At 41.4% G+C, this 22,243-nt stretch overlaps 1 protein-coding gene across 9 annotated transcripts in view; it reads left to right on the top strand.

The window, feature by feature from the left end:
* The window catches only part of PLCE1 (phospholipase C epsilon 1), a 294,616-nt gene that overhangs the window by 143,084 nt on the left and 129,289 nt on the right, over positions 1-22,243 (top strand). For all 9 annotated transcript variants that reach the window (XM_070609753.1, XM_070609747.1, XM_070609739.1 and 6 more), the window contains one exon: positions 20,127-20,443. In XM_070609753.1, coding sequence (XP_070465854.1) covers positions 20,127-20,443 — 317 coding nt within the window. The remainder of the gene's footprint in view (positions 1-20,126; positions 20,444-22,243) is intronic.

The following is a 22,243-nucleotide window of genomic DNA, read 5'->3' as shown; positions in this document are numbered from 1 at the left end:
AAAAAGACTAGTCTTGAAAATTTAGCCTCACCGGGAGAAAAATGAAATGTAATAAAAATTGCAGTTGGTTAAGAATGGAGGCATTTTTACTACACACAGCACCATTGTGGAGATCTCCAAGCTCGTGCCAAGGAGCAGATGCCGCTCAACTTCCCCGGGAGTCGGGGCATTCGAGCGCTCTTGGCGCAGCCTGCGCAGCCGGAGGGCTGGGAGCAGGGCCTCCTCGGGCTTCCATAAAGAAGCGTAGATCTTGCCCAAATGTGGAAAACCTTTGGGGACGTGAAAACCATTAGGGATCCAAAGCCCTGATTTGAACCAAGCAGAATAAACAAACCCCTGCCCAAATTGGAACTTGCTGGACGCCTTTCAGAGTTATCCAAGGGGAAAGGCTGAAGGCCTCAGGGTCTTTGAGTTGGTTAATGTCTTGTTTCAGCTGCTTCGCTCCAGTCTGATGAGACTGTGTGCGCTTCAGTCTTCGTCCTTTTTTGACGTGTCTCAGCACCTCGGTTGCAAACCCACAAATGGATTGCGTTCTGCACCTATAATATATACAGTACTTTTTTTTTCTGCTAATGAGATGTTAAAGCCCAAGTTAGATCTTCTGTAAGTGTGTTACACATTCAGGAATTGGGTTGGAAAAGCTCCAGAGAGCATTCACATTTTCCATAGACAGGGTTTTGGTAACTTCCCAACCTCCATTTCTATTTTCAATATCCTTTGTCACTCTTTCCAGCCCAATAGTTTAGTTAGTTTTCTATACGCATAGCATAGTGTAACTTTGTGTCTCTCTCCCCATGACAGTTAAGTGGCATATTTTCCTTCTTGATCCCAGTTTTTTAAAAAATGGGGGAGGCAGATTCATAGAGAATTATGAATGTTCATTCACTCACTAAGTAGTCAGCGTAGTGCCTACTGTGGGCTGGACACTTTGTTAGGCACTGTTTGGGGACAGTGGAGGGGGATGGACTGAAGAAGAAGAAAAAATTCCCCTAACTCCTGATCTCCACAATCTATTAAAAGGTAGAGATAGGAAACTGAGACACAGAGCATCTAAGAACCAAGCTCTAGAAGGTCACAAATCCAGAGGTCACAGAAGCATGATGTGAGCTGGTCTCGACCTCCACTCAGGCTCTTACCCTGTCTCTCATCTACCTCTAGGAAATATAATGTCATGTAGCACAAAGTGGAAAACATTTACATGGCTTTGTTCTAGCCAGGAATGAAAAAAAGCAGTGTTGTTAATCTTTAGGAGTTGGTGATTTAGTTGACAGAGAGACTGACATGAACATGTGATTATACTGTACTGTGACACATACGAGGCAAAGATTAGTGATTAAGAGTGTGCGCTTTGGTTACAGACAGACCTAAATTCCAGATCTATGACATACATGCTGTGTGACCTGGGGCAGATTACTTAACTTTGCTGTTCCTAGATTTCATCATCGTGCCTGTAAATTGGGAACAATGCAGATTCTTGCCTCAGAATTATAATGGGATAAAATAAATGAATCTAATGAATATAACGTGATTAGCACACTGTCTAAAAAAGGCAAAATAAGCTAGAGATGGAGCAAAGAAGACATTCAAGAAACAGCATGAACAAAGGTGTAGCTAGTAGAGGGTCCTAGCAAGGGGCCAGGTTCGGCAGGAGAGAGGGAACATGCAGGGGATTGTGGGAAGTGGAGCTGGGAAGGGTGCCATGGTCTGGAGGTCGCCTGGAGCTGCGGCTGGGCCTTGGGTCAAGGCAGACCTCAGGAGGGCAGGGACCCGGACAGCAGCTCTTCCTGGCTCTAGCCTTCAGAGCTCCTTCCTCCCATCCAGCCCCCCTCCTTTCCGCGATTCCTAGTCGCCTCAGCTGCAGACAGCACTCACTGCCTCAAGGCCTCTCTTGTCTTCCTAGCTCGCTCAGTTGGGTGGTGCACAGGCACATCCCTTTTCTCCTCCTCTACCTCAGCTGTAAGAAAGTTGGAATTTTTTAGTGCAAACTTTTCCTTTCAAAAGAAAAAGAGAGAAAAGATGGAAGGAAGGGAGCGAGGAGAAATGAGATGGGAGAACGGAAAGGGAGAGAAACGACAGAGGAAGGGAAGGGAAGGATATGCAAATGCACTGAAACAGACGTGCAGCAAAGCCGACTTAGATACCTCATTTATCAAAGGTGGGTCACAGAGCAGCCTCGCTAATGGTCCCTTTTAGGACTTCCTGTTCTTCTCTTCCTTGCTTCTGCCTTGAGTCTGGACTTGGAGAGATTAAACCAGCTATCTGGGGAAGAGTCTGTTGACCTGGTTGCCACATCCCTTCTAGAACCTTCTGACCTCTCCACAGAGGTCCCCAGGTCTTGGATCTCTTTGGCTCTGGGCTATGTCACATTCCTTTGTGTTTATCAATCTCTCCATCTATTCATTAGGTGACACTTACTGGCTCTCCTCTCTGCCGGGTGTTGGAGATAGCAATGGAAAGAATAGGAGGTTGAAACGGCATTGCTACAGACTCTGAAACAGCACCGATAAAGGACCCAGGGCCACCCGGAACACCTTTGTATTACGTATATGGTACCCAAAGGGACCATTTAGTGCTTACTTGGACCTAAATTCTGGTGGTTTTGATTTAAAAATATATATATATCATTCTTAGACCTTTATCACTTTGGAATTAAAAGCAAAAAGCCTGCATGGTTAACAAAATCATTAATACTGTTATTAAGACTGCAAATTAATGAAAAACCATGTATTTATGACATGACCAATGATATAATAAAATATCTTTGATTTAGGCTTCTATGTTGAAAATAAGCTTGTTAGGAGCAGTTTCAAAGGTCCTGAGGGACCCCAGATTTGATTGTTCAACCTCTTCAGGCCTTAGTTTTCTGTATCCACAAAGTGGAAATAACAGGCTTGTCCTATAAACCAAAGGAATGTAGAGACATTCAATTTGTTGACTGTAAGCCATCCTACCAATGTAAGCTGCTAGTGCTACTGTTGTTAATAATTGTGATGATAGATAATGGCTGTGGCTGTTGTGTGGGTGTGGTTTGTGAAGACAGTGGGCTCATTCTCTGCTGTATCTTGATGCTCCTTTCCCTGTGGTGGTCCCACTTGTAATGAAACTCCTTCAGAGCCGTGCTTCTCAATCTGTAATGTGCATATGAGTCTCCTGGGGATCTTGTTGAAATGCACGTTTGGATTTACTAGGTCTAGAATGGGGACTGAGAGTCTGAATTTTCAGGGCATTCCCACATGGTGCAGCTGCTATTGCTCAAGGCCCTGATGTTGAGTAGCAAAACTCTAGATTATCTCAGGGGACCTCTCTGTGTCTCACGGCTTCTGTGTCACCCACCTTTGCCTGAGGAGAACTAACTCATCCTCTGAGGGCCCAGAGCTTCCATGCCAGGCCCATACCTGGTCTTGAAACCAGATCCCGGTCCTGCTGCCACACACAGGAGGCAGCTATCATGTTCTCCAGTATGTTTGTTCCTCTCTGCCTTGAGGTCTAATCCTCAGCTCTGAAGGTATCTTCAAAGTTTGGTGTAGTCAGTTCACCCAGCCTACTTGAATCAGTCTTTGAACCCTAGGTGCTGATCTGAGCCAATCAAGTTCACAGAAAACTGACTTCTAAACCCAAATGCACTTTCCCAATTTCTAAGAGCTACGTGCAGCTCAATCAGTGCAAGTAATAGAAACAACAGCAGTAATAATAACTACGATTTATTGAATCAGGAACTACATGCCATAAACTGCTCTAAGTGCCTTACCAACACCGACCCTATTGAAACTGAAAGTGTCGTCCCAGCACCAAAAAAAAAATCTCAGACCCCACCTGAGACTTCATGGGTCAGGATCCACATTTTTTTAAACACCAAAATTCCTGGGTAAAAACCTGGGTTTAAATCCCAGCCATGCCACTTATTGATCATGCAACCTTAATCTTTTCTCCCCTGCCTTCCATCTTTGTTCCCTTGGTCTCCTTCAGTTTCAAGGTCAACTTAAAAATACCCCAAGTCCCTTCCATTGATAAAGAAGTTTGAGAGTTCTCTTTGCTGCCCAGGATTGGTGGTCAACAACTGTGAGACCCACTCAGAGTGGCCAGAGGGAAGCTCTGGTTTATGATTATTCCTTCAGAGAGAGCAGGAGCTGGCCAGCGGGGTCCCTTCAGGTGACAAGATTATGGAACAATTAGATGTGATCCACCACCTGTCCTAAAATGTAATCTCCCTGTATTATTTATATTATTGTCTATAACTGTAGACAAAAAGGAAGTCACCCTGAAAGAAATAACAGACCAATAAGCAACTGGGCCTTCAACAGAGTGAAGGAGCCATATGTCTTTTGTGTGTTAATGACCTATTTCCCTCTTCACTAACTCTCATGTGCTTACAAACAAGTAAATATTAACACTCCCAGTGCATATGACAACCTGGCTGGAGTCCATGTGGAAACAAGCAGGCCTTCCATTAGTGGCCCAGCCACTATGCTGAGTGAAGTTTTGTGTATGTCCCATGTAGTTCCCAAAACAACCTAGTGAGGTAGCATTATGACCCCCATTTCAAAGATGAGAAAACTGAGGCTTACAGCCTATAAGTTGATTTCCCTACAAATTCAATTATTTAAGAAGGAGATCGAGATGGGGCAGATAGCTGGTGGCTTTACCCCCTGTTGTCCTGAGCTATTTCCTCCTGGCCCCGAACTTTCCTGCTACAGTCCACAAACCCAAGGCCCTGTGGTTAGGCTAAGCGGGTGCCCCTGCTTTAGAAGGTGTTTAGGGGACCTCACGGTGATCCCAACTTCTTGTAACCTCAGAAGTTTGCCAAAGTATTTGTTCCACGTATGATATTTACTTGTGAGGAGTTTAGGAAAATTGATTTTCTCCATCTCCTCGTATCTTCAGGGATGTTTTGTACTCCTTCCAGCTGGGAGTTCACAGGAAGCTGAGTGGATGGCCTGCTCTGCTCTGAGAGATTAATTACAGAGTTAAGCAACCAGAGTGGCTGTGCAGAAATTTGAACCTGGTTTCACCCCACTTCAGGGTCCAGATACCTGAGCACTCTCCCATATTGTGTCTGGGGTCCAGGCCTCCTCCTTCACCACATCCTTACCCATTGCCTCTGGTAAAAGGCACATGAATGAAGATGCCCAAGGCTCTCAGGCATGCAGCCCTGGTTTACACAGTGAGAGCTAGCAGCAGTCCAGCAGGAGGGTCACAGATGCCAGATGCTGGGCAGTCTGGCTGTCCATGTCTAGCAGTGGGCACCAGCACCTCCTAATGACCTCAGGCTCATCAGAGAGAGACCGACAGCTATTCTTCCAGGTCCTATGACTGTTTTATACCAAATCAGAGAGGAACTGACCTCAAGAAGGAAGTGTAGGTCTCTCCCAGACCTGTATATAAACCATATGTGTTTTCTTTATCCATTCTATTGGGCTTCCTGCACCCTTCTCCCACCTCCCACTGTCATTATGGACATCACCTCACAGGGCCAAATAGGCTTTCCAACCCCCTAGATGTTGGCCTTAGAAGGGTTTTGTAAGGATCCCTCTTGATCTCTCCTAGCAGAGGACAGTTAGGATGCTGTTGCAGATATTGATGCAAGTAGAAGTTGAGAGGAAGTAATGAGAATGGGCTGAAAGGGAGCATTTCTCGAGGCAACTGGTGAATGAATGAATGCAAACAGCCCAGGACATGGAGGAATAACAAATGCCTCCAAGATTTTGGACCTGTGGGAATGAAGGTGGTACCATTAAAAATAAAGTGAAAAGTTAGATCCAGTTGGGATTACCTTGACTTTGAGATACTGGGATGTTCAGTAGACACTCCCAATAGAAGCATCAGGATTGGATCTGACTGAGAGGTCAGAACTGGAATTACACATTTGCAAGTCATCTGCTTAGTTGTGATGGTTACAGCTGAGATGAGCTTTCCTAGGAGGAGAGAGAGAGACAAGCAGAGAACTGAGACCTGTAGATTTCAGGCTGAGGGTCTGCAAGGAGGCCCAGAAACTACTGCCATGGCTGGAGAGTTAAGAAAGCCAAGAAAGTGTAGTGTCCTGAGCCAGGACTCATGGTAGGTCCATGGTGCTTGGACATTATGTTGTACATTACCAGGCTCCCTCTAAATAACAGCTCTATGGTGATTTTAATGCACCAAGTCATAATGTCCTCAAATCTCTCATTAGCCACTTTGGCATAGCTATTTTTTTGCTGTTAAAGGTGGGTTTGACTTTGTCAGTAAAGATCTTCTACTTAAATCATCAAACATAGTTAAAAAGCCATTAACTGCACAATTAAATACAAAACAGTTCCTGTACAGCTTTGTCCACTACTAGATTAGATACATCACATAGGCTGAATTCACATGCTAAATACTCAATGAGTACTTGACTTGAGACAGAACTGGTCAACAAGTGGGACACTGGGAATCGTATGACTTTCCAGGTTTTGGTCCCATTTGAATCAAAAAGGGGGAAACGAACATTTTTGAGTTTGTGCACAAATTAAACTCTGGTACCTAAAGTACAAGAAATGGTAAAGAGCATGAACTTTGGAGTCAAATGGTTCTGAGTCAAAATCCTGGCCTCACTACTTACCTCCTGTGAATATTTAGGCAAGGTACTAACCTCTCTGAGTTTCCTCAGCTGTAAAATGGAATACTAATTGTGCTTAGGCCACAGAGTTGCTAGTAGGACTAAAGGAGGTGCTTAATAAAAAGTTAGCAAGCAATGCTATCAGTACCATTATTATTGCCTTTTATGGGCAAAAAAAAAAAAAAATTCCAGGTCCATATGTGTTTTTCTTATTAAGTGACTTTGACCTACTCAACGTCTGGTACAGGTCATTTCTGCAATAGTATATTCTAAATCAGAAATAGCATGCACCAGTTTTCTTTTAAGTCAAGAGCTATTTTAATTGATACTCATGTCGTCAGGGGTTGAAAATGTGATTATAATAACAAACAACAATAAAGAGTGCATGTTCAACATGAATTTTAAAAACATATATTTCTTTTCTTAAAAAAACAATTTTTAAAAATATCAGAGTGTTTGTGATTTGAAGTCATGGTTACAGTCACGTCCTAGTTTGCCATCTGTTCTTGTCCAACGTACAGGTCCAAGTTAGGGCCAGAATTGCAAATAGACAGTAAATGTGTGTTGATCTCGTACAAAACTCTTCTCAGTTAGACTTCCTTTAACATGTAATATATTAATATAAAAATGAATGTACACTTAAACATACAAAAATCAATCATAGTAATACACTATATTAATAGAATAATGAATAACACCACATGATCCTCTCAATAAATGCATGAAAAGCATTTGACAAAATCCAACACCCTTTCAGGATAAAAACACTCAACTAGATAGGAATGGAAACAAATATCTCCAACCGGATAAAGCGCGTCTATGAAAAACCCAGAGCTAGAAGAATGCGTAATGGTGGAAGACTGGAAGCTTTCCACCTCAAATCAGGAACCAGACACAGGTAGCCATTCTTACCACTTCCATTTAACATTGTACTGGTGATTCCAGCCAGGGAAATTAGGCAAGGAAAAGAAATAAAAGGCGTTCAGATTGGAAAGGAAGAACAAAAACTATCTCTCTTAGAGACAACATGATCTTATACGTAGGCAATCCTGCGGAATCCACTAAAACACTAGTAGAACTGGCAAATGAGTTCAGCAAGGTTGCAAAATACAAAGTCACTTGTATTTCCGTACACTAGCCAACAACAATCCAAAAGTGAAGTTAAGAAAACAATTCCATATACAACAGCATCAAAGAGAATAATAAATACTGAGGAATAAATTCAACAAAAGAAATACAAGACTTGTATACTAAAAACTGAAAAACATTGTTGAAAGAAATTTTAAGAGACCTAAATAAATGGGAAGATGGCCTGTATTCATGGGTTAAAAGACTTAAGATTGTCAAGATGGCACTACTCCCAAAAGCAATCTACTGATTCAGTGCAATCTCTATTAAAATTCCAGTGTCCACTTTGGCAGAAATTAACAAATTTCATATTCTAAATTTCATATGGACTTTCAAGGGACTCAGAATTGCCAAAATAATTTTTTAAAGGAAGAATAAAGTGGAAGACTTACAATTCCAATTTCTAAACTTACTGCCAAGTTACAGTAGTCAAAACAGTGTGATATTGGCATAAGGACAGACATAGACCAATGGAATAGACTAGAGAGCCCAGACATAAGCCCTCGCATATATGGTCAAATAATTTTTGACAAGGATGCCAAGACCATTCAGTGGAGGAAAGAACAGTCTTTTCGACCAATAATGCTAGGAAAATTGTATATCCACATGAAAAAATGAATTTGGATTCTTACTTTACACCTTATACAAAAATTAACTCAAAATGGATCAAAGACCTAAGTCTAAGACCTAAGAACTATGAAACATAGGGGAGCTTCATGACATTGGATTTGGCAGTGATTTCTTGGATATGACACCAAAGGCACGGGCAACAAAAGAAAAAAAAGACAAATTGGACTTCATCAAAATTTAAAACTTTTAAAGGATTAAGAGGTACAAACTTCCTCCTTATTAGAGGGACAAACTTATTCCCTTAATAAGTAAGTCATGGTGTTGTAATGTACAGCATAGGGAATAATAGTCAATAATATTGTAAGAACTTTGTAACTAGACTTATTGTGGTGATCATTTTGTAATGTATATAAATATTGAATCACTATGATGTACACGTAAAACTAATAGAATTTTGTATGTCAATCATACATCAATGAAAAAAAACTTATTTGTTAAAGGTGTGTGGCCCTGGTGTTCTTAGGTGGTAATACAGACTTCAACCTAATGTTGCTTAAGATATTTTATCAGAATGAGAAGATTTGTTTTCCTTCTGCCTAGATGAATAATAAATATTATTTGTGAGGATGAAAAAAATTGTAACTTTTGTGCATCAAAGAACACTATCAATGGAGTAAAAAGTCAACCCACAGAATGGGATAAAATATTGCAAATCACATATATGATAAGAGATTAATATCCAATGTATATATAAAATTAACAACAACAATAAAAAACAAACAACCCAATTCAAAAATGGGCAAAGGACTTGAATAGATATTTCTCAAAAGAAGATATACAAATGGCCAATAGGAATGTGAGAAGATGCTCAGCCTTATTAGTTTGCATTAGGGATATGCAAATCAAAACCATAAGACACCACTTCACACCCACTAGGATGGAAATAATTTTTTTTAAAAATGAAGGAAAACAAGCGTTGACCTGGATTTGGAGAAATTGGAGCCCTGTACATTGCTGATGGGAGTGGAAATGGGTGCAGCTACTGTGGAAAACAACTTGGGCATTCTTAAAAAAAATGCTAAACATAGAATTACTGTATGATCCAGCAGTTCCATTCCTAGGTATTTACCCAAGAGAAATGAAAACATATGTTCACACAAAAGTTTTTGCAGAAATGTTCATAATAGTATTATTAATGATAGCCAAAAGGTGGAAACAACCCAATGTCCATCAACTGATGAATAGACAAACAAAATTTGTTATATATATAAAATGGAACATTATTCAGCCATAAAAAGAAATGAAGTACTGATTCATACTATAACATTGATGAACCTGGAAAACATTATAAGTGAAAGAAGCCAGACACAAAAGGCCACGTATTGTATAATTCAGTTATATGAAATGTACGAAATAGGCAACCCTATCGAGGTAGAAGGTAGATTAGTGGTTGACAGGGGCTGATGTGAGGGGGGCTATGGAGAATGAGTGCTAATGTGTAAGAGGGCTGATAAAAAGGTTCTAAAATTGATTATGGCGATGATTGTACAACTCTATGAATATACTAAAACCCATTGAATTATGCACTTTCAAAAATGAATTTTCTGGTATGTGAATTATATCTCAATATAAAAAAAAGGAAGGGACATAAATAGCTCAGCAATATTTTAGCCTGGAAAGATTTAACTCTGAGACTGCTCTGACATCTTGATGGAGTTTGCTGATAATGCCAAGCTGGAAGGGATGTGACTGTTCTCTTCATAGGGGGAAGAGCTGCACAGTTAAGAACAGCAGACTGGGAAGAGGAGGAGGGTCTTTTTTTTTTAATTGGGGAATCCATTATTATGGATGTAGTATATATGGCAAGATGTTATGAATATTTCTTTTCCTATGAATAAATGAGGTATCACTGGGCATCTTTAAAATATTTTTGATTATGGTGGACACTACGCCAGAGGGTCCAAGTTGCAGGTTATAAAAACAAAGCAAAAGTTTCCATAGCCTGAAATGGTTTGATATATGACTAAATCTCACCATCTGGCTTCTAAGATGAAAGGCCCCAGAATTCCTTCTTCCTCTTTCAAATGATAAATTGATGATGATAAAAATGGCTCACTCCTGAGAGATGAATATGTAATAAACATTTTATGTGCATTTTCTCATTTTAATTTCCCTGTCATCACTATGACATAGTTGTAGAGAACTTACCCAAGACCATGCAGCAAGTCAGATTGAGCTGGGCTGCGATCCCACATCTCTCTGACTCCCAAGACCTCACTCATAACCACGGGATTATACTCTCGGTTTCCCTGCTTTCTCCCTCAGGGGGAGATTCCCCCCAAGAGCTTATAGCACCTAAGATTCTAACCACACCTAAGTAGGGGAGGCATTAGAGTAGAGAGGAAATGCTCTGCACTCGAAGTCGGGGCACTGAGTTCTAGTCTGGCTTTGCCACTAATCAGCTCTGTAACTTTGATTTCTCAGATGCATAGCTTCCTGATTTGTAAAGCGTGGAAAATTCATCCCAACTCTCCCTGTAGTTCCTTCCAGCTCTCAAGTATTCAGTCCAAGTCCTGCCTCATTTACCTATCACTAAGAAAACATCTGATTGTCAGTTGTATATAGAGACACTAAGAGGAATGAAACCTTCGAGTCAGTGGAGGGTGGTGATTTGGGGAACCTGGGCTTTAGTGTCAGACGGATGTGGTGCTGGTTCCGTTGCTAATCTCATGTGGTATTGAGCAAGTTACTTAACCTCTGTCCCCGTCTGCTAAAATGGGGATGATCACAGCATCCAGTGCTATGCCGTCTGCATAGAGTGGTTGCAAGGACTGAGTGAGATCGTTGTAGAGAGCTCAGTGCTATTCCCTAGCACATAGTAAGTGGTGGTTTATTTAATAATATTATAATTTCTGATTATTATAATTGAGGGTTAAAATTATAAAATAGAGACACAGAATCCCTTAAGGGTAATTAGTGTATGTTTAAGTAGCTCAGCCCGGTTGGACTCTGGAGTTCAGGTGGCCTTCCTGGGCTCAGTTGTAGAACTGTCCACGTCTGCTGGGTCAGCCGTCCCTCAGGAGTGTACTGCTGGGTAAAGGGCATTAGATTGTCACCAACACTCCAGAGTTTCCTTCCTGTTAACTTTGAGTCACTAATGCAATTTTCCTCTACACAGCACAGTACATTATTATAGCTTACTGTATGAAGTTTGACTCACTTTATTTTGTTTACCCAAAGTAATCAGAAATAGATGATCAATGAGAGATACTGAGAAAACAGTTATTTAATGTGCCACAAAAAGAAAAGAAACTACCGCTTTCTGGAAATTTCCCAATGTGGGTGGAGAATTTTTCTCTTTCAATGTCGTTAGATAATATAGTAATCACATATAATGATATATTTACAATGCCCTCTATCACAGTGTTATTTATAATGGTAAAAAAATGGTAAATGTAACACTGACTACTAAAGAGCCATTAAAATAAAATATTAGAAAACTAGTTTTATTATTTTTTTTTAAGATTTTATTTTTCCTTATTCTCCCCAAAGCCCCCAGTACATAGTTGTGTATTTTCAGTTGTGGATCCTTCTAGTTGTGGCATGTGGGATGCCGCCTCAGCATGGCCTGATGAGTGGTGCTGGGTCCACACCCAGGATCTGGGCTGGTGAAACCCTGGCCCGCGGTAGCAGAGTGCGTGAATTTAACCACTTGGCCACGGGGCCGGCCCCAGAAAACTAGTTTTAGATTTGGGGAATTATGCACCATAGAGTATGTTTTCTAAAAAAAGGTAGAAAAAGTATATGTTCTGATTCTAATTTTGTAAATCTTGTATGCATTTATAGAAGAAACATGAGTGCTGCAACAAAAATCTTAGCAGGAATCATGTCTGGTTATGAGATTACTGATTAATTTTCTTCTTTATACTTCTTTAAATTTTCTATACTTTCGTATTTTTTTTTTTGGAAATCAGAGTGCGGAAGTTATTTTTTATTAATAGGAATTCTGTCAAATGTTTTCCTATGAGGCTCTTCAGTCCAGTAAGCTGTTTTATCTGAATATGGCTTAATTCTCAATCGAGGCATATTGCTTTTTTTTTTAAAGTACTGACTTAGAAATAATGGACTTCATTGATTTTGTGAACTCATCCTTTTCATGTAATATTGAGGACAGGCCAGACACATTTGTGGCAAGATCGATTTGTTACTCTGAAAACCAATAACAGATAATGAGAAAGAATCACCAATTAACTAACCTTTCTGTAAATCCATGACTCCCCTTTGGAAAGCAATTTTCAACTCTTCCTGAGATTTAGTGCCCTGAAGCCAACTCTGAATCTTTTATAAAAAGAAATCAACATCCTTTCTCTCTTGTCTTATTTTATATAATTGGAATTGCAGCGCTCGAAGACTGTTAAATGTGCAGTTGATGAATCTGATGCTTATCTTTAAAAAATAAAGGGACTGTCTAAAAAATTAATTCGAATCAAAGAAAAAATGGATAGAGTGGATACAACAAATTTTTTCCTGCTTTCTTCCCTAGTTGTAATTTGAAGTAACTTTTCAAAAGCAATATTGTAGTATTTATTGGAAACAATCTGGACAGCTTAAATGCCCAACCAGTTTGTGCTCATGAGAAGTTTGAGATTTTGTTCTCTGGATAAATTTTTCAGATATCATTTTGATATGTTTTTTTGAAATACTGTCACACTTACATTAGAAAAGAGTTAAAACAGAACTGTGCAATATGTAAACAGTATTATTAGTTCAGTGTATACTAGACAGATATGCAAACATATACCCACATTTATAAAATTCATTTTCTTCCAATAGGACCATATTCCATTGTTTCCAGCTTGCTTTCTTTTTACCTAAATTTATCATGAAAAATTTTCAATTTCAGTACATGCAAATTTCCCTCACTTTGTGTTTTTGGAAGAATTTCTGTTGGATAAATTGCTAAAAGTGGAATTGCTAGGACAAAGGGTATGTATGTTTAAAATTTTGTTTTACCTTCCAAGAAAGCTTATGCCCATTTCACCACCCCTCACAGAGAATGAGAATGGAAGATAGAGTTTCAGAAGGAATGTGTGTGTGTGTGTGTGTGTGTGTGTGTGTGTGTGTGTGTATAGAGAGAGAGAGAGAACGAGACAGACAGACAGACAGACTCAGCAGGAAGTCAGGGAAACCTGTCTCCTCTGAAGAAGACCCTTCAAAATGCTGAATATAATAGAGGGTGGGCCTTTGGAGGCAGAACTGGATTTTGGTTCCAGCTCATCTCTTAGTGGCTGGTGTCTTTAAGCAAATTGCTTAACATTTCTGACCTCTATTTTGTCATCTGTAGGATGGGGATAATCCCACTTGCCTTACAGAGTTCTTTGTGAGAATTAAATGAGTCACTTGATGCAAAGAACTAATAAATGGTGAGGAGCAAGAGCTAGGTGAGATTGTTGAGTTGCTAGAAAAGGATTCGGATGACCAAGCCAAGAACATCCTGGATGGTAAAACTTTGAAAACTTTTTCAGAAAAACTTGAAGAAATTGCTAACATTCTAGTTAATATATGCTTTGTAATACTGCACTTTCACCCCTTCCACCATCTCCCCCACACCAACTTACATTATATTATTGTTTATCTGTCTCGACTCCTAGAATGTTCTATATGAACAAGGATCTCTTCTTGTTCTGCTAAATCCCAACATCAGTGTAGCCTGAAACAAAGCCTGGCAAGTAGAAGGCACTCAGATGAACGAATGCGTTTCTACTTAGCCCTTCTTAAACCCATTCAGACATATCGGCAGCTAATAAGGCTGGCCTCTGGACACCATACACACCCAAGATAACTCAGCCTTGGCTTGGGTGATGCAGAGTACTGGGCCAGGAGCCAGAATCTTCCGTTTCTCTCTCAGCTTTTGCCAGTTCCAGGGCTGAGTGTTCACAAGCTGGATTCTTGGGCAAGTCATGTAACTTGACTCAAGCTTTATAAAAAATAAGATTAGCAATGCCTACCTGTCACGATTCCCTCAGGTTGTGCAGGAGATTATTTCATAAATTCTAGATTGTCATCTGAGGCATGGCAAGAAAGACTAAATGCTTTTAATTTTGATAGGGACCAAAAAGCAAAAAAGAGGAATGAATGGGAAGTGGCACGTTTTGCTGGGCCCTAGCCCAAGCCCGAGGCTCTACGTTGGGCTTGGACCTAAACTAGCATAAGTGCTAACTCTGAGCGGGGGACGGGATTCTGGGGGAGGGAGGTCCCCAAAGCGCTGTACCCCAGAGCATTGGGTAAACGACTGTCAAGAGAAAATGCTCACCAGGCTTAGAGGCTTTTCTGGGCTGTTTCTGGCTGCACGGTTTGTGCACAGCCCCTGGGAATGGCAGCTTAGAGACAAGATCAGGGACTTTCTGATCACCAGAAAGGAATGAAAGGACTCTATGGGGATGGCAGGAGAGGATGCCTTTCAGGGCAGCATTCCTCATGGGAGGATTCCCGGACTCCTCTCCCTCTAGGCAGGGTGATTGCCTAGATCCACCCGGAGACCCAAAAGTCTAGGGTGATATTTCTGCACATGTAGGTTTTTTGTTTCCCATACCCCCATCGTTCCTTCATGAGCCACATCTGTTCTCTAGTGCCTTCTGGAAAATGAAGCTTCCTCCCTCGTTTGCTACAGTGATGCTCTCTCTCTCTCTTAATATATGCTTCAGCCATAGGAATAACTTGCAGTTTTCTAAATAAGCCACAGTCTCTGTCACCCTTAAACCTTTCCATAGAGTCCCACCAACATGACAGATTAAGCTTCCTTGCAAACCAACTAACCTCACCAAAACCTTAGGCTCCATTCCTCCATTGAGAACCACTGAGCGTGATGAGAAAAGTTTTGAAGGGACTGTAATTCCCAGGTAAGTGATATAGAGACAGACAACGAGGTTGAGGAAAGCTGCTGTGTGTTGTGATAATATAGTCCCCTAGTGGGAATTACTAAAGGCTCTGAGAAGTCCTGCAGTTAAAATTTTTTTAAAAAAAGTTTGTTAACTTTGTTTAACCCAATATGTCTCTAAATTATTAACCAAGGAAATGTGTTTTGCATAAATTTAGTGTAATACCCTTTGGAAAATACTTGTTTAAAGCTTGAGAACATTCTTATGAACTGGTAAGAAAGAAAAGAGAGGGAACTTTTAAGTTTCTGTGCACTACATTCTAATGTAGTTGTAATGTAGTGGTTGATGTGATGGTTCCCGGCTGCCCAAGGAGGGGAACTGTCCACCCTCTGGGGTCAAATCCTTAACTGTGGAGTTTGAAGAGTTCATTTTATCAGCCCACTCCATGTAAACAAGCAGAAGAAGTTGATTTATACTAACTAAAATCACTTGAGATGCATCTAAAATCCAGAATGCCCATGTGCCATTCTGTTGCTATATGAGGCAATACACTGAGTGATCAGAAGCGTGAGCTCTGGAGTCAAATAGACTCTGATTCAAATCCCAGCTCCCTGGCTTACTATTTACGTGACCTTATGTGAGCCTCACATAATACTATCTGCCTCCTGAATTAATCCATATACAGCACTCAGTACAGGAAGCTACTGCTTGAGCAGGACATCGGACCTTGAAAATAGTGTGTCTCATGGTCACTATTTCTAGGCTGTGATCATGTCTGGAGATACAGCCCTGTTCTACTGTAGAATAATTATTAACTGAAGAACGTGGGGCTGAGAGCAGACATTGACTGTAAGTGAGGTGAGTAATTTTATTCACCAGAAACTTTCTAAAAATTTTTTCACAAGAGAAGAATTACAGTTTCCAGTGGGTTTTCTGGGAACTTTGCTCCACAAATAATGAGGAAGGATCAGAGGTCACAGAGTTCCTGGCTCTTTAATCCGCCGTCGAGTTGCCCATGTTGCAGACAGGAAGATGTGTTGGTGACTTACAGCTGAGTTTGGGGCACTGTGGCCTGGGAAGGGAAGGAGGAGATGATAAAGAGAGTTCAACCAGAATGAGAGAAAGGGGGAATTATTTTTAAGAACTGCTAAAAGTGTGGAATTTGGGGGACAGAAAATTATGTCCCAAGAAAATTTCTGGAATATTTCTTCGTGGTGCATGATATAAAATCCCTAAATAATCCTGCTTTAAGGAAACCTACACTGAAAGTCTGCATTATGTTTCAAGGTTTCTAACATCGGATTTGTGTTTCCTTGGAGTGTGATGTCACTCTTGTACTGAGACACATGGGGCCACTACATTTGTTAGGGTTACACTGACCAGGCTTCTTTTTCTTCTTTTATTCAATTTTTTTGTCTCCTTTATTGCTATTTCCCACCAGTCACTAGACTCTTCATTCATTGTAATAGCATGTGATTCATACCTCAAGTTTACAATATATCATCTTACCTTATGCTATTTGCATATTGTATTATGTTATCTCAACATTTTAGATAAGTGGTTTCAGAAGATTTGGGAATTGCCTTTATTTCCTTCACAGAGAGCTGTACTTTGAAATCATGTGTTAGAGTTGGTTACTTCTGGGAAGACTTTCTATATATGGCTAATTCCACTGTACATAAGTTATCAGTATCCAAAAACTGCCTCTGTCATCAGGCCACGTTCTGACTCAATTTTCAGGAAATCCAGTCTCTTTCTAAACTATTCAGCAATTTGAAGAGTGAGGTCGTGCAGGCTACAGTTGAGCACCTGCCTTATTTTAATTATTTTCAAATATGAGCTTAGAGAGAACCAAATATAATTTGGTAGTCTTCATTTTTTGCTGCCGTCAATTTTTGGTAGTTTGTTTGGTCTAAAAGATGGGTAAAAATGGTTAGAATAAATCATTGTACTCCTTACTCACCTGCTCGCCTTTTAGAATCAAAGAGAAATGACTATTTGGATACTGCGGTTTTTATATGGAAGACAAAACAAAGTCCCTATTAGAATCTATTTAAAACAAATCCAGGCTGCATCAGTGGAGAGCAGTGTAGCTCAAACTTGAAAGCTTTCTCCTCACTGTGTTTTTTTAGATTGTCACTGAAAGCATTTCTCCAAAAGGGGAGCAACTCACTTAATTAAATAGGAAATGCCACCGAGAACCTTTCCTGAGCTAGGCTTCCAAGGTGGGCTGCTTAGAAGAGGATGAGTTGAGAGAAGAACATCAGAGCCCAGATCATCAATAGAGATGCCGCGTCAACTTGCTGACCTAAGCACTAGGAGCCCCCAGGACCTGGTTTCTGTTTTTCTCTTCCACACCTTTAGTGGTTTATTAATTTGGACAGGCTGTGTGGCCTGATTTTTGGGTCAGAAGATCTGGTCACCATGCTTACAGAGGAAGGAATCAGGGAATGTAGACTACCCTTTAGAGAAGGTACACAATGAAGGGACGGCAGAGAGGATCTGGAGTTTAAGGGAGCAGGGAAGTTTTATTGATTTGTTTTAAGGATAAAGGAAACTGAACATTTATGTATGCAAAGAAAAGTCAGTGGAAAGAAAGGGACTGAAGGCAGAGATAACCATGAGGCAGATTGAATAGACTTCATCGCAAACCTAGGGGGGCCTTGGAGAGGAGAAAGCACACACCATTCTCAGAGAAGGAGGAGAAGATGGAAGAAATAGAAGCATTTGAACTAATTGAAGGAGTTCCTGACACTTGGCAATTACCACAGTGTAGTAAGTTAAGAAATGACCAAACAAATGTAAGGAAAATAGAAGTGGGTTTGGGTGTGTGAGAAGAATAGAAAAGCTACATTGCTGAGGTAAAGAAGACGGTGAGTTATTTAGGGAAAAATAAATAAATTCATGTTAAGTTTGACGTCACCCTGAGGGCCTAGCTGAAGTTAGATAACACAAATTAGCAAGGGTCCCATCACTAAGTAGCATAGTTGTCAGTGTCATCATATATATAGTGGCCCGGAAGCCAAGGATGGATGGCTGAGTTGCCTGGGTTTGACAATTGGGAAGGGCAGCTGGTGCATGCCAAGGTGACTTGTGAGGGAATCCTGAGTGTTGGTGGGTGCCATGTTAAAATGCTGACCTTGGGGCTGGCCCAGTGACGCAGCGGTTAAGTTTGCATGTTCCACTTCGGCAGCATGGGGTTCACTGGTTCAGATCCCGGGTACGGACATGGCACCGCTCGGCAAGCCATGCTGTGGTAGTCGTCCCACGTATAAAGTGGAGGAAGATGGGCACAGATGTTAGCTCAGGGCCAGTCTTCCTCAGCAAAAAGAGGATTGGCAGCAGATGTTAGCTCAGGGCTAATCTTCCTCAAAAAAAAAAAAAAAAAAATGCTGACCATGCACCCAGAGCGAGGAACTGGAAGTGTGGAAGGACAGAAAACGTTTAGTACAAAGAGTAGAAGGGAAAAGGAGGTCAAACTCAGAGATGATGACTTCAGAGTTCAATAATACAGAGACAGCACTTGGAGTGATGATTCCAAACTTTTCTCCAATAGAGACAAAAAAGAGTCAAGAATACTAAGGTCTGAAGGTTGAGGAAGTCTTCCTTATGAACTTTGCTATTGTCCAGTGTCCAGGCCAGATGACACTGAGTGGTGAGGAATACGGTGTTGTCAGAAGACACATGGGTTTTATTCTGCCAAAGGGTCGGTAAGGGTGTTTTAAGAAATCAGAAATGTAAGAAAAATTCTGGAAAAATAGAATGTGGTGCCCTCAGGAAGTACTATGAGAAGTGTGAAGGAGGGCTGGCCACGGAGGGATGGCTGGGAAGGAAAAGATGTGAATTGGATGGAGAGCAAAAGCAGTTTGACCCTCAAAACAGCATTTCCTGAAGTGGTTCCACTGGTCACACAGAATGGTGTAGTAGGTGTTGTATAAAGTATGACTCTGGAGAAACACTGGGTTAAGTAATGTAAATGGATTTCTTTATTGTAAGACCCCTTAGAGCCTTTACGGTGTACCCGTGTGCATAATGTCTTCTCAGGAAGAGAATTTGTAACATGAGTATGTAACATTTCCCCAACTGAGCTGGCCACAAAAGTGATCACACTTTGGGAAATTCTTTTCTAGGGTTCATCATATATTTTCAAAGTTTTTTGAGTGAATGGTTGGATGAATGGTTAAGTAGATACATGAATGAACGAATGAGTTAAAGTCAGGAAGTTAAGAGACAGATTGGGGAGGAGTAGTCAAAATAAAGAGAATCTGAGCTAAGGGAATAATTTTGAGCCTACGAATGCACTTGGTACTTCTAGCTAACGCACTCACCACTTTCTCTCCCACTGCCACCTTCGTACTGCCAGTTGTGGAGCAGGGAATAAGATTTATTTATTTATTTATTTGGATTCATCTCCTTATGACCTATTCCTTCCTTACTTTTATAGGTGGGTCTGTCCCTGCAGACCTGCACATGGGTCTCAGGGGAATCAGAGTCTTGGAGGGTGGAGTGTTGGCGAGTAGACCATGCAGTTTTGAACCCTTGTATGCAGAGGCTCCCTGCGTCTCCTGCATGTGTACAAACAATGTGCCTATACAAGTGCATGCCCGCCCGCAGCCTTCTTTCCTCTTCCATTCCAATTGCTGTGCCCACCCCTTCCTGCATTTCTTTTCACTCTGATGCTTAGCACTGTAGGATGAGGAAGCAAAGGGTACATTTTACTTTTCTACTACTCTGCAGTGTCAATTCTGCTTCTGAAAATGGGAAACTAAGACTTCCCCCACCCCCTGGGGGGCAGGAACGGGGAGACAGGATAGACAGCAGAAAGGTTTCCATAACGAGGAAGATGATATAGAACTATTCAGCAAGCAAAAACTTTGGTTAAGAAACCTGTCAGATTCTGAATGGCTCCCAAGTAAACATCTGTTGTAGAGGATCCCAACCTTGGTGTAACCATGGCTTTTGTTTCTTTATTTCAGAACGCCAACCGGGCACCTCTATGGCCAATTCCAGTGCCCTCCCTTCAAGTTCCGCTGGGATCAGCAAGGAACTGATTGATCTGCAGCCCCTCATCCAGTTCCCAGAAGAGGTCGCCAGCATCCTGATGGAGCAGGAGCAGAATATTTACCGAAGGGTCTTGCCAGTTGACTATCTTTGCTTCTTGACCCGGGACTTGGGCACTCCGGAATGCCAGAGGTCTCTGCCCTGCCTCAAAGCGTCCATCTCAGCATCAATTCTTACCTCCCAGAACGGAGAACACAATGCCCTTGAAGATCTCCTGATGAGATTTAATGAGGTAAGAAGCCACTTTGGGATGTTTTTGTAATTGAAAAGCTAGTAAATGTTTTCTAAGTGTATTTCTCCTTTTAGGTTTGTCTGTTACTGACACCTGATATCTCAGCTACCTGTCTGTCTTGCCACTTCCATGATGGCTGCTTTCTTTCCAAGTAAGCAGATAGACAACACGCTGTCATCTTCCCTCTTACTTCACACCAACCTATCCTGAAGCCTAATTGATCCTTTCTCTGCCCCATATCTCTACCAAGTCCGCAAGCCTTTTCCCTTTGGTCAACCAGGCCCTGCATTTTCTCCCCTCCCTTGCCAAAATGTTCTCCCTGGGCCCGTTTTCAAATATTCTCCCCCTTGTTCCTACAGGTGCTTTTAAGACTTCATTTTTTATTAAGATGTCTCATTTTTGAGTTTTGACAACATGATCCCTGACTATGGGATCTGTCTAGCCCGCTCCCTCCTCCCTTATCAGGCCTTCTCGGCAAAAACTAAACACCAACACACCTGGGTCAGGAGAGCGAGGAGGACCGTGAGCTTGAGGGATGATGAATCACCACGCTCCTGCTTTCTGCATCCCGTCAAAATCCTCAGCCCAGAAATTTCCTCCAAGGCCTCCGAGACCTTACCAGAAGCCAGTTCTAAAGAGGACAGTTGTGACTGGAGTCTGGGAACACTTTTAAGAGGGAGGCACTGTGAGAGGTCTCGGGCCTTGCTGGGAGGAAAAGAGCCAATGGCTGACAGCCTGTGACCTGGAGCAGGATGAGGGACAGGAACGAGAGGCAGGTTTCCATACAGTGCTGGGGTCAGGGGATACTGTGTTCTTGGGCTGAAAGAACATTTCTCACCATAGTACAACCCCACACCCAGAGTTTTCTGTTCTACGTTTTATTTCATTTAGACTTAATTTCTTTTGCCTTGAATATTAAAACACATCATCTCAATCTGTGCGCTTGTTGGTTGTTGGTTGGTTGAACTTCACGAATATAGTAATTTTCTATTTTAGTCATCTCTTAAACTACTGGAATGCTAAGAAGATGCTCCCCTTCTGGGTCCTGTATGTCTCTGATTGACAGAGGATCCATCAGCCTTTGTTGCTTAAACACTTTCTAACCATAGCAGCTCCTTACAGCCTCCATAGCCTGTCAGTCGTGAACCTGATGATAGTTCTGTGTCAGTGACCATGAGGCTTAGTGGATGCAGAAAGCGTTAGAGGCTGAGCTCAAGCAATTCTGTGTCTAGACATGTTCTGAAGCCCACTCCTCAAAGGGAGATCCATTACCCAGGGGATCGCTGATCTCCGTCTGGCCCTGTCATGCTAATCATTTTACATGTACCACTTATTTGTTCCTTACAACAACTCTAAGAGACAGAGACTGTCAATGGCTCCATCTTACCAGTGGGGAAACTGAGGCACGAGGAGACGAAGTCATTTGTGCAAGTTTATGTAGGTGGTAGATGACAACAGTGAGATTCCAACCCACACAATCAGGCCCTAGAGTCTGGGCTTTGAACAGGACCCTGCCTCTTGTCTGTTTCAGGCTTGGGTTGGCTGTAGCACCTGATAAATACAGATTCCTAGCCCCACCCCTAATTGAATAAGACAGACTCTCTGGGAGTCCACATGAGAGCTTGTGAATTACACTGCCCCAAAGTTGCTTTATAAAATAAATCTCCTGATGTTCTTGATTTTCCTTGCTGATAAAAACAGGGTGGAAAATGAAAGTTCCAGTCAACTGAGTGACTTTGTTAGTGGATTTTACTGTATTTGGTGAATTATTCTAAACTTCCAGATCTACTCACTCTCACA

The sequence above is a fragment of the Equus przewalskii genome, chromosome 1 (genome assembly GCF_037783145.1).
Source record: "Equus przewalskii isolate Varuska chromosome 1, EquPr2, whole genome shotgun sequence".
In the NCBI taxonomy this organism is placed as follows: Eukaryota; Metazoa; Chordata; class Mammalia; order Perissodactyla; family Equidae; genus Equus; species Equus przewalskii.
Note: the sequence above shows the minus strand (reverse complement) of the source record. Positions and strands in the feature narration are given on the sequence as shown.